The 13,366-nt window shown below is 45.5% G+C and overlaps 1 protein-coding gene across 7 annotated transcripts in view; it reads right to left on the reverse strand.

Moving 5' to 3' along the window:
- Positions 1–13,366, reverse strand: part of TMCC1 (transmembrane and coiled-coil domain family 1) — a 70,422-nt gene that overhangs the window by 4,418 nt on the left and 52,638 nt on the right. For 6 of the 7 annotated variants that reach the window (XM_040076115.1, XM_040076109.1, XM_058422192.1 and 3 more), the window contains 2 exons: positions 8,580–9,514; positions 2,035–2,170 (listed from right to left, as the gene is read on the reverse strand). In XM_040076115.1, coding sequence (XP_039932049.1) covers positions 2,035–2,170; positions 8,580–9,514 — 1,071 coding nt within the window. Of the gene's footprint in view, positions 1–2,034; positions 2,171–8,579; positions 9,515–10,334; positions 10,408–13,366 lie in introns of those variants that run through there. The other variant, XM_040076112.2, reaches the window with a different exon arrangement.

Genomic DNA, 13,366 nt, shown 5'->3' on the forward strand with positions numbered 1-13,366 from the left:
AGAGGGGCTACCCAGCCACCTGGTCATTTCAGCTTTGGCTAAAAGAGGCCACTCAGAGGTCAAAGATGCTGTGCCTAGCCAGAATCTCCATCCTCTTCTGGGATGTGAATTCCTAGAACCTCAACTTCCATCACCTTCCTTGCAGTCACTTGTGCTTATCTGACCCCTTTGCAGAAAACTAGGCAACCTTGCAGAAAACTATGTCAACAAAAATAATTACCAAAGATTTAGCTGCATTCTGCTTGCTTAGTCAGCTGTGAGCTCAGAGAAAGGTCTGAGAGGCACTAGGGCTGGGACTGCACAGCTGCCATTGCAGGAAGAAGATCTCCAGACTGCAGCAAGCTGTAGCACTGGCACAGCTCCAGGTGACTCTGTGAGGGCTGGGGAAAGACATCTGGAAGGGTAAGCAGCATGAGATTTATGGAACTGCCTCTACAGGAAGAGGCAAAACGAAAGGAGGTGGAAAGAGAAAACTACCCTGCACAAATCCAACTCTCTAAAGCCCCACTGACACAGGGGGGATTTGTCAGACCTTTTCATCAGGCTGAACCCCAACTGGACCAACCCAACCTGCACTAAAACACTGGTGACATCCAACACAGGGGGCTAGGGAGAAGGAAAGAGGTTTTGAGGCAATTAACACAAAGAGAGATTTCTGCTCTTGAAGATATCAAGTTACACTATTTCCAGTAATCTTCCCTCAGAGTCACTTTTTTCCACACATGGGCCAACTGCAAATATGATATACAAGTCTGCAGCAGTCCTTCCCAGACTGACCATCAAAAAAGGAACCAGGACTGTTCTTCTGCAACATCAGCCCATGCTCTTAAATAGTTTTTCACACAACAAAACACTTCCGTCTTCCCCAGCAGTGCTGAGAAATAGGCTGTCCCAACTTTTAAGTTTACACTAAAAGCACTGAATCATAAAATGAAGATTAAAAAAAGGTGTTGAGAAATCCCCAGTTCAATTCAATCCTCCTGCCATCTGAATTTAATGAGAACTAAACCTGACTGTTGTAACACTTCCCCAAGGGAGAGCCTTCTGTTTACTCTGCCACAGGCCATTGTACCACCGTCCACAGACACGGATTAAATTTAACTTAAAGGTCATTGTCACCTGTTACATTTCTCATTGCATCATGTCTGTGGGGGTCAATGAAACATGAGGGCTTCTTTGTGCTTAAGACCCCTGAAAGTACAGGGCAGAATTGCTGAGCTGCCCCAAACAGCAGTGACCAGGAAGAATGTTTGACAACAGGGGTTGCAGCTGGTGTGTGAACAGCACAGCCTGCTCAGTCTCCAGAGGAAATCACCTGGCTGAAGTATCTCAGCAGGAAAAAGGGAGGACTCTTAACCTACAACTCTCTGCTCACACAACTATCTCCTGTCTGAGATATCTGTTAAAACCACCACAGCAATAGTCAAGAGACTTGTTTTTGAATAGGCCTTTCTCTGTAAGGGTCAGCAGCTGCTTTGCTTTGCAGAACAGCCTCCAACTTCAAGACCTCTGTTTCACAGCCTTTTTTACATACTAAAAGAAACTTTTCTTTTAGAAACACCTCCTTATTTCTTTAAAGCAAACACAAAGAATTGTTCCCTGACTCAATGCAGTGCACACACAAAGCCATATTTCCTTAGATGTATGCGACCATTGCTGTAAAATTAGTGACACAGAACCACACCCCAGGGCCCCTGTACTGGGAACACTACTGTAAAAGAAGTGTTTGGGTCATGGCCCATTTAGTGTCTAATACATAGGCCTGCACAAAAAGTGGGCTCTGGCTCCTGCTCTGCTCCAGCTGAAAAGCAGGTTCCCTCTGTGTGAGGCACAGCCCTGCTTTACAGAGCACGTTACCTGGAAAGATACCCAGAGGTCAGAGAAGAAATAAGGACCTTTTGGAATGCAGCAGTTAAGCAATAAAGCTACAAGGATTAAAATCAAATATTGAAGTGCAGGTGTACTTCAAAAGTGAATGAGTTCCTGAAAGAGCAGGCAGAGGGCAGGACTTGGGTCTTTGCTTCTGTCACCCACCTGGATGTCCCGGGCTCGCTCATAAGACTGATAGGCAATCTTTTCCTCCATGCTGGCCAGCTCCTGTTTTAAATTGAGGATCTCGTTCTGGTGGAGCTCAGTCAGGTCATTTAACTGCTCTTCAAGTCTTTCACATCTAGAAATGACAACACATGGTACAATGGTTTTGATGAGAAGAGGATGGCAAAATGACACCAGTGACAACCAAGCAATGAATGCCATGGCCTGTGTACTGAAACCAGCATGGCTGCCTCAGCACACAGCACACTCTAGCACTAATGCCCTCTTGCTGGGAATTAGTTCTTTCTACCAGGTAAATCTGTGATACTGTTCCTAACACGGAGAAAACACACACTTACATGGTAACTGTTGAGTGATGCAAGAAATCGATGACAGAATGAGAGTAGAATGAGGTATTCATCAAACTTTTGTGTAAACCAAATGGTTTCCTTCTAATATCATAAACTCATAAGCATTTTCACCTACACTTGGAACAGTAATGGGCATAAAAATGACACGGAAATGACATGTCTGATGCCTCAGAAAATATACTGTTACTGTCTGATCTCTGCATGAGGTCACATGTATCTTTGTTTTCCTTTATCTCCCATGAATGATGCAACTTAACAAGCAAATGCCATCATATTATTTGTAAGAAGGACACATGAATCACTAACCTGCAGGCTTATTTTTCAGTTTGCTCCTGGTGAAGGGACCGGGAGCAGTCCTGAGGAAGAGAGTTGCCCAGAAAAACTGAGACAGAACAATTCTGAGATAAAGTTTTGCTTTTCTCTAAGAGAGTTTTAAATTAACTGAAATGGTAGCTCTGATGGTAACAAAGGTATGGGCACACCTGTGGTGGCCACTGGGCTCTGTCCACTCTGATTCCCGCTGTCTATTCTTGGTAACAGATGGAAAAAGCTTACCACACAGCCCTTATCATCTGAATCTCAATACTAATAACCAAGATATTTCTAAGGAACGAACCACAGAGATAAATTCCTTCTTAAATTCTGGTTTTCTTCTGACTCCACCTGAATTTAATTCCTACTGAAAAATCCACAAGATGAATAAGAAATATTTATCTGGAATGTAGTATTTAATTGCAAGTTCTGAAACTAAGACACAAATCCTGCGTCTCGTTTTTTTTTCTAGATTTTTTTTTTTTTTTTTGATGTCTCAGAATCTGTAGTCAAAAGCCAGCCTTTAAAAACAGGCTTGGGGTTTTGTTTTTAATAGACAAGTGTGAAAAGAATTTTCATTTATGTTCCCAATGCAATATTACTTTAAACTAAGGAGGAGTCAGACACAGCATGATAATTTGCAGCAGTAAAACATGTGCTTAACCAGTAGTGATACCAAGACAACTGCCAGCTGATATGGCTCAGCCCAGAAAGGTGCCAGAAGAGCTGTGCAACTGTGCCAGGACACACCAGAGAACTGGTTTCCCAAGACTGACAAGGGAATGGCCATGTGAAGACTGGGTAATGAAGAAGGAGCCCAGATAATTAATACTGCCCTTTGTTCCCACACAACTTAAAACTGATAACAACTTGCCAACAACCAAAAAATCACTACTAAGCCCACCCCAAGCCCCAAAGGCAGCATCAATTACTTGAAATATATTCAGTTTGTTACTCTATTACAAAATTAATTAGTGTGTTTATTACACAAAAAGAAACTTAAGCATTTCTGAAAATAGCATGATTGTGTTTTTCAACCTCCTCTGACATAATGCCTTTCATAAAGCAGTTGTTGCCAAGCAGCTTAAATCCTGTTCTCTAACAAGAAACAATTGAATTTTAATAACTTCAAAACTACCTCAATCTACAGGAAACATAAGGAAACCCTGCTAATCTGTATGGTTAAAAGTTTAAACAGAACATGATTAGCAGAAAGGTTGGCTCCAGTCTTCCTGCCCTGAAGACTGCAGAACAACCAGCTCATTCCCAACCCACACCCCACTCCCTGCTCAACCCTGGAACTGCAGCAGTTTGCATCCATGAATCACCTGCACTTCCACAATTCACTGTGTCAGGCAACTGCTAGAACTGGGTTATTTAAAAAAACACATCCCCTAACCCCACTAATCCTTATTTTGAAATGACTTATTTTTGAAATGACACATCTTCCTTTCAGTTCTTGTCCCAGTATCTACAATTTAGAAAATTAATTTTTTCCAGCTGCTTTTTATCGGTGTTTAAATTTAAAAAGCAAGGAGGGGTTTATATGACTTATAGGGCCCAGAACAAGGGTTTCTCTGCTGAAAGCTGGTTTGCATTTAAGTGAGAGTATTACAGAAATAAAAGGGATAGGCTACCTGTGAAGAGGGTTAAGATGAAATACATCCCTCTAACTCACAAATGCCAGGGTTGAACAAACTAAACTTGCCTGTGAATATAGCAGTGCCCTGAATAATCAAATCCCACTTCATGTATGAAAAACACCTCTTTGGAGTTCAAGAACTATTTTGTTACTAGTTAAAATGTGAAATTTCTCCTTAAAAAAACAAGCTCCAGCCCAGAAACTTCTCTGTGCAGCAGACCAATGCTGCCTGTCATAAGTATCACAGAGATTATCAGAGCTGTTCCTATGGGCACAGTAAATAGCTGGGGTGCTTGGCTCAAGTGTGGGATATGGGAACACTTCATTTCAAATAGCTGTGTTGGATTTCCACACGTTTTCTGAGGCTCACTGTGTGGCAATCAAAGTGATCTGAAAAAGGCTCAGAAACAGTTATGACTTGTCTCAGTTTTTGAAAAAGCTTTAAGGCATTTTCAAGTAATAGCTGCAAAATACACAGCTAACAGCATACGGAAGGGAGGGATGTGATAAAAAAGACACTGACCTGCATTCAGTGCTATAGTGAGTAAAGAAACTCTGATCAAACTAATGCTACAAAGATTACCACAGTAGACTGTGAATGAAGTTTAGTACCTGTCTTAAGATGTCTCTCAAGACAGACCTTTTTATAGCTATGTCATAGAAACCTTCATGTGATCTTTATTTGTCACTATGCTACTGAACACACTGCTTCCAATAGTGGAGTAAACAGCTAAAACCAGTAGTTATTTGTAGGATGCTCCAAGTCTTCTATCTAGAGGATGCACAAAGGACAGAGCTTGCTCCTGACAGGGAGCACGAGGTGCCCATGACACCTGCTCACATCCCTGTGCTTCCAGCTCTGAGCCTCCCTGGAAGGAGGACGGACAGCTTTGCAGGGATGTTTTGGCGCTGTCCTGGCTGGGTGAGCACCAACTTGGCCCAACACGCTGCCTCCACCGCCCAGCCACACTCCAGAACAGCCTTGCCAACCTTCCCAGACCTCAGAGGTTTAGCTCCTTTGATCTGTTTTAAAACACATCATGAGGACAGACTGAAGTGTGGCAATTAGACTACATCAAAACTGAGACAAATGGAAGCACCAGTGACTAGCCTTTTGGCTGAAGGATTTCCTCTGACAGGAGCCTGAGAGTCCTAAATGCCCTTTCCAAGGCTGTCAGGCTTGGGAAGAAACCCAAAACCTTAGACTGGCCACACTCCAAATATGTGAGCTTATAATTTTGCCATGTACAAACAGGTTCCTAAAGGGACAGGCGAGATGAAAATACTCATCAGGAACTTTATTTCAATCTCATTAGCACAGAAAGTCCCTGCTTGTATCAGTAAACAACTGCCACCTTCCAATAATGAGATAAGCAACAAGCCATTTCAGCGCCTGTTCCCCGTGCAGAAGAAAACAATGATGGCCAAGTACTGTCAGACCCCTCCCTCCTCAGTGGCTCGGGCCCAGTGGAGCAGAGCAGTGCTCTGGGGCCAGCACGTGCTGGGCAGCACAGCCCACCCTGGCCTTGCCACGGTGCTGCCAGGCCTGCACCGGGGCAGAAGAACTGGAGCAACTGGACAGGTGAGTCCCTGCCTCAGAGACTAAGGTTAGCAAACTGGCAACCACATGGAGTTATAGACGAGATTTGGAAGCAGGGATAGGGGAGGGAGGAGATGAAGGAGGTCATGGAAATCCTGTGAGGCAAGCCATGGCTGATAAACAGAAACTGCACAAACACAAAGGGGGGAAAAAAGATCAGAACCTGCAAAACAGTAGACGATCTAAGAAAGAGGAAATGAACTAAGACCAGGTGAGAAAATGTCATGGCAAGTTCTTTGTTCCAGCTTCCAGGTACAATGCAAACACTCAATGTCACCTGACAAGCAAAAGGCTTCTCCAAAAATTTTTTTTAACTTCCAACTCAACACTGTTTTTGAAAGCTCCCGATAAAAAGAGCAGAGTTAGGAGGTATTTACAATTTTTAATGCCAGTTATGATTAATCTGAATCCCTAGCCTGCCAGCATCAAACCACAATCTCCATTATTTTAGTGTTTTTTTCTGAAGAGAGCTGAGGAGCAAGAGGGGTTCCACTTGGAGGAACAGGTGCCACCCCTCCCTGCCAAGGCAAAAGCACCCTCTGCCCTTGGACATTTCACGTCATCTTCCACTTCTAAGGTGATGTTGGCTTTTATCATTGTGACAGTTCAAAATACAGAAGCTATAAAAATAAGAATCTACATTTGTACAGTCACGTAGTCATCTAACCGTGATTAACCCACAAGTTCTTGCTGATCATGCAGTTACCCACACAGACAAGGGCACTGAGTGTGGTTTAACTGGTCCTCTTTAAAGGTCACACCTTTAATTAATTTGCATTAACATTCCAAATGACAGGTCTAAATTACTATCTTAAGCTTTTATAAGCCAAATGCAGATTCTCCCTGCTTTTCACTCCAGGCTGCCTTGGTTAGTGCTTGGGGTCTGGGCTGATTTCAGGGGAGTGCTCTGCAAAGGTTAATGGCACATGACAGCTATGACTTCATGGTGCGCTAGTACAGGACCTACGTGAACCTTGCTCAGAGGTGCCGGGCAGTAACCAGCTCGTTTAGCTAACAGCACTCATCAGTCCCCAAGATCTGCTATTGTACTTTCAGGCCACTCCTTCAGCTGTACCGTGCTTGCATTTAGCACTCCCCCATGAATGGTTGCTGCTGTATGTCTGAAACAACAACTTACACAGCACCAGACAACAGGACCTCTCTGTGCAGAGCAGAAGATCCAGCTCCATGTCGCTTTGGGATGACTTGATGACACTGAGGCACTAGGAACCAAAGCTGCTGCGCTGGTTGCTGGTTTCAGTCAAACTGCTGGTAGTTGCAAAGCGGGATTAGAAAGTGGTGTTGGTCGGGCTTTGTTTGCTCAAACTCTGCAAAGCACACAGAGAGCCTGCTGTCTCTACCAGATTCTAGCAGGCTAGCCCTTCCCAGAGTTTTTCCAATGATTTGGCATCAGCATGTCTACAGAGCTGTAGGGCAACTCCACGTTACGCTGCACAAACCAGTGCAGCAAGTGGCACAGGGCACTTCAGCAAGCCCATACACACCCCCAGCAGCTCTGCTGTGCCTTTCAGGTTGCATTTCATATCCTGGCAAAGTCATGAAGGCCATAAAGAGCCTCATGACAACAGCCTGTTGTCCTTCACCAGAACGAGGGCTTGAGATTTGCATTTGTTATTAAAAGTTTAAGAATCCTGTCTTGGATGCCTGCAGAATGGCAGCTATTAACTCTTCCCTTCAGAGCCTGGAGTCAAGCCCTTGCTCTCAGCATATGAGGGGGACGATGTCAGGTGTTCTGCTGGACAGCACAGGGCAGTCTGCAGAGAGCCTCTCCCACCCAGCAAGGAAAGGGAAGTAGTCCCTCAGCGCCTCTCCATGGGCAGTTTTCCTCAGCAGGGAGCTGGGGGAAGCCAGTCAGGCTGCCTTCCTGAAGCCACTATCATCCCTCCCCTGTGACTTCATCAAGGATCAGCAGTACTGCAGCAACTGCTCCATCTTTCCATTCCTTCCACTGAGGGGAAGGCTGATAGAAACATGGGTTACCTGCTTCCAGAGCCCTATAATCTCCACAACAAGAGCACTGTCAGTATCTGACATTTAATTAAATTTCATTTCCCTGAGTGCTGCCACTGTGGGCTGAGTAGAGAAAGGAAGGGATATCTTAGTTTTGGCATGTGGGCAATCATGTCTTTTTAGAGAACCTGAAGAAAACTGGAATGTTTCTTTCTCTGGCAGATATGGATATGAGTGTTGGAGAAGGCAGGGTCGAGTCATGTCCACATTCGTTCCCTGTCATTTGCTTTGATCCAAACATTTTCAGGATTTTTTGCAGGGCAAAGCATGGTCTGATAATAGTAATTGCATCAATGTACTCCTGGGCTTGGGACACCTTATTAAACCTCTTCAGCTTCACTTTTTATCTTGAAAACACTTTGAAATAACCTTTTTCTTTACAATCTCCTTCTTGTACAGAGAGGGAGGTGAGCAGCAAGATAGCAATATTTATAGAAGGCAGAACCAGGAAGAAAAAGTCCTGAGAAGACCACAGAACTACCCATTTGAATCGGGCTGCTGGGAGCAGCCTGCTGAGCCCTACCATCCCCAACTTTGCTGCTCTGAAATCACAGCATTGGATTGTCAAACGAAGTACCATAGCACATACCTGTACCGCTCCTCCTGCAGAGTCTGCATTATTAATGTGTAATCCCTCTGGTAGCGAACCTTAAGGTCCTCAAATGATTCTTCCAGTCTTGCCTGTGTCTCTCGAATTTCTTGAATTTCATGCAGTATTGCATCAAACCCTGAGCTCTGCATATCCAGAGTGTTTGTTTTGGAGCTGGAAGCTCCCACAGGGCCCCCTGTTGTGCTGTTGGCTCCCACTGAGCCTGATGTGGCACTGGAGCAATCCTCTTCACTGCCATATTTTGGGCTTGACTGAAAGTTCTGAATAACACCTAGAGCCTTGCCTCCTGTCCCATCTTCCTGGCCTTCTTCTAAGGAGTCTTTCAGATTAGCAATATTGTCTGCACTCCCAAACTTGTTCCTTATGAGAGAGGCAATCTCCCGGGGCTTGGAAACCACAGCTCCTGCTGCGGAATGTGTGGCCTGGGAGAAACTGGAAAGCCCACCTTTTACACTGTCTACCACTCCCTCACTGAAGCCAGTGACTTTTGCTCCAACATCTTTCAAACCCTGATGCATATCCCTGAAGACATCCTTTGGCTGCCGAGGGATCCCATTCTGTTCAATCTCTCGCAGCTTTCGATGGTAATGTTCTAGTTTCTTCTGCAGCTGCAAGATGGTCTGGGCTGACTTTTGATTTTTCTTCTCAAACACTTGCTTAATGCGGGCACTCTGCTGCTTATCTGCATTGTTGGCCAATTTCAGGTACTCTGCCACATTGTCATCACGGGCCGTTTGCTCAATTTTGATCTGCTCTGTCAGCTTCAGTATCTTCTGCTGCAGGTGTGTGATGGCCACTTTTGTCCGCTGCGGATCTGGGGTCCCATCAACAGAGTCTGCATTGATACTGCCATCAGTGCTGGAGGCCACAGCACTGGATGTCTGTGCCAAGCTGCTGACTTCCAGTCGCTCAATCTAAGCACAGAGAGAGAGAAACATAAGTGCTAATCAGCAGCTTCACCAACAGAAAAGCTTTCCTTCTTTATGCCAATCAACTTGGCAAATGGATATAATTCTGAAAAAATGTACCTTTTTTCAGATGGTCAGGGGACAGTATCAGTCAAGAGAGCTTCACATATTTTACCAACATCCAGAAAAAGTTGAAACAAAAGCAAAATCTCTCATACTTGACTCCACCTAATTGCCTCAAACAATTCAAAACTCAAGCACAAATGTGCAACAGGGCACCCCAGCTTGGCAGACCAAGCACGCCAACATATCAGTACAAGGGCTCAACTAGCTAAAGAGTGAAGAGATGGAGAAGGTAACTGAGAGCAGAAGCCACACAGATTAACTGTACAGTACAGCACACCCGAGTCATTCCTAGTGCTTCACCTGATTGAACAGCAACAACAGTGAAACCAGCAACCGATCTACTATGGTCAGTGCTTTTAACAGAAAAATAGAGCCTCAGAGACATTCGAATGCACGCCTCGCCACGGGAAACTGCAAGCAGGTGTTTCCGAGTGGGAGGAAGAAAGCGAGTTTCAAAGGACAAACCCTACTCATGGCCAAAAAAAAAAATTAAAAAAAAAAAAAAAAATTAAAAGTTGTTTCAGCGCAATCCAACCCACCAAGTACCCGCCGCGAACCCTGGAGGACCGGACAGGCAGGTGCGGCCGCACCTGACCCGGGCATTCCTCCCTGAAGCTGACTACGCTCCGAACCCGGCCAGTCCCGGGTCGGGGCCACGGTGGGTCCTCCGGCGGAGGAACGCCCGCGGGGCCCCCCGTACCTTGTCCCGGCGCGGCAGCAGCGCCCGCTCCCCGTGCATGGCTCCCGCCGGCCGCCCGCCCGCTGCCCGTGCATGGCTGCGCGCCCGGCCCGGCCCCGCCCGGCCCGCCCGCCCCCTCGCGGCAGGGAGGCCTCGCCGGGCCGGGGAGCCACGGAGCCGCAGCCACCCGCGTCCGAGGGAATCTCTATTAAGGAGTTTTACACCGAACGCGTCGTTTGGACCCCGCGGCCCCTGTCCCGGCGCGGAGATGGTGAGCAGCCGTGGCTGCTGCCCGCACGCTCCGCCCCCGCGGCTCGGCGGGGACCAGCCGGCAGCTCCCCGCGTTCCACTGAACAGCTGCCAGCTGATCCACAGCTAACTGCCCAGACGCAGAACCACGTCCGTGTTCGTGAATATGCGCTTTACGAAATAAAAAATGCTGTTACAGTTAACTGTACCCTCTCTCTCGATTCATCATTCCATATTTAATGTAAAAAACCCCGCAGGCTGCAACGTTGGCCAGTGCCGAGGGACCCTGAGGTTCTCTGTTTGCTACCCCATCAACAGGAAAAACAGACACACAGAAAAGCAATGGATTCATTATCTAGAGGAGTTCAGCTGCTGGAAACCACAGAATACAATTTCTCAGTCTGTTGTGACTCCTGAAATATCAACTGCTCTCTTAAGAGGGTTTAGTTGTAGAAACCCTGGAGGTTGGGATAGATCAAAGGAAAATTGGTGCTAAAAATTAATAGTAATCAGCAGGACCAACACTACGAATTATATCAGTACTGCACAGGGAACATGTTGTCTCTGAGATGTAGGGACATGCATTTGGAATCAATATACATTTGTAAAGATACCTCTTCTTGGAGTTTTAAATTTCATTAAGATTTTTACAGGGCTGTGGATCAGATTTCTCCCTACGGCCTAGACAAACACAAAGACCCTGCCTGTACAGGGCATTCGTGGCCTGGGAGAATCACCCAGCACCCAAGGCACAGCTGGTCTGTGTCTCACCCACAGAGCAGCTCTGCCAACCAGCTGCCACCCCAAGAGCAGCACAGCACAGAGTGTCTGTGCAGCACACCAAGACAATCCTATTACTGTTAACTGCCTATGAACCAAGGGCTTCTCAATCCATTCATAACAATCTCTACCTGCTCCACAGCAAGGACATTTGAGTATTTAATGGCAGATGAAGACAACAAAAAGACACACAGTTTTGATGCAAAACTTCCACAAATTAGCTTTTTTTTTTTTTTTTTTTTTCCATAATTGATTTTTTTCTGGGCAGTAGTAAGGATGAGTGAGCATGGGACTGACCAGGTATCCCAGAACCAAACAACTGCTCATCACCAGTTCTTCTGCAGCCCAGAGGCTCTGAGCTGAAATCTGCACAGAACAGTGTCCTAGAACTATTGGGGCTTCAACATTACTTTGCAGTAAAGAATTTCTATCGGCTTAATTTACTCCAGGTTTGGTCTAATCAGTGCATGTGTACAGATAATTACCATAAATTACACTAATAGTACACTCTTCCTCTCATGACAAAAGTTTTGTGAGAAACATTTAGTAGAAACTTTCTCTTCCCCCCACCCCCCTTTAAAGTCAGTTGACTTCAGCAAATCTGCCCAGGTCATCTCCCTAAACCTGTGGTAGAAAATGAACTAGAACAGCAGTAACAGAATAAACCATGCTGGGATAATTGCTTTATAATTACCAGCTGTGTGGATATTATTCTGAAATAACAAAAAGGGTTCTTTCCAATTCAAAAGGAAAAGGCTGTGCAAAGTGCAGTTCTGGAACAGAACGGAGATAATTTAAGTACTTTGTCCATATTGACAAGGCTTTGTAAAGGGAAGACTCAGCACAAACTGAGTCCCTGGGAAATGCTGATGATATATTATTGAATTTGAGATGATGGTCACTCTGACCAGAAAAGATGCTGGTAAATTAAATACTATAATGATCAATGCTTGTACAATAGGGATTACAATTCAATAGTCAATCTCTCTTGCAATACAGTTTTGCATAATATTGACAATCCAGTTAAGGGGAGCTGTATGCCCTCCCACCAGAAGGTACACTGAGAACTGCTTTGGCATAATGCCACAAACCAGATGAAATCATATGAGGGCCTTATGCTTTCTCCCTCTCAAGATCTTACCAGATTCTCAACTCTTAATGCTCTCAGTCTTTCCCTCCTGTACAAGCTTTCCCATGTGTCTATTCTGCAGCACACAGCCCAAAAAACCACCTCACGATTCTGCCTTCTGATGCTGCTGAAGGTTAAATACAGCAGTTCCTCTAAAGGTATTTCACCCTCCTAAAACCCCCCCTGTAAAAGCACGTACTGGTCATTGACCGAGAACATGGATTGTTGCTTTTAAATACTCAGGGCAGCTGGCCTAAGCAAACAGCAGCTTTCAGAGCTCCTGCCTCCTGCTGCAAGGAGGCAACTCCGGCTTCTCCTTCCTCCCCTTGTGAAGCCTGGAGCTTCACAAGTGTGACTGAAAATTATCTTGCTACTTAAGATAAACACATAGAGGGCAAAGTGAGACAGGGGAACTCAGAGTGAGACTGCACAGTCCCGGAAAGGAGCTAACAGCACCTGAGGTGCCTGAGTTAATCACCTTCCCAGTGACTGAACACTGGACTGGCAGCTAAAACTAACCATGAAAACATTCAGAAGTTGTTTTGCTTCCTTTTCCCACTGTGCTGAAGGCAATACAGTCATACAGGCAGAAAATCTATGAGACTCATAGAAAGTCATAGGTTTTAGACTTCCTGTTTGGAAACACCACGCCACAGCACCATTAGCACATGGCAGGTGCAGGGATGGGCACAGGGACTTGGCCAACCCCTCCACACTAGGTGGACAGATGGTCTCCAGCCTCAGGCAGGCACAGGAGCAGACACTCAAAATCTCTGGTGACAGTTACAAGAGAACTGGTTTGTTAGTAAGATCTCTAATTAATGCCTTACATGAAATAAAAATCACAGGGAGGAAAAATCCCCACCATTCTTTGTGCATGACCACATCTGCAGAG

Source organism: Hirundo rustica, chromosome 12 (assembly GCF_015227805.2).
Source record: "Hirundo rustica isolate bHirRus1 chromosome 12, bHirRus1.pri.v3, whole genome shotgun sequence".
Taxonomy (NCBI): domain Eukaryota; kingdom Metazoa; phylum Chordata; class Aves; order Passeriformes; family Hirundinidae; genus Hirundo; species Hirundo rustica.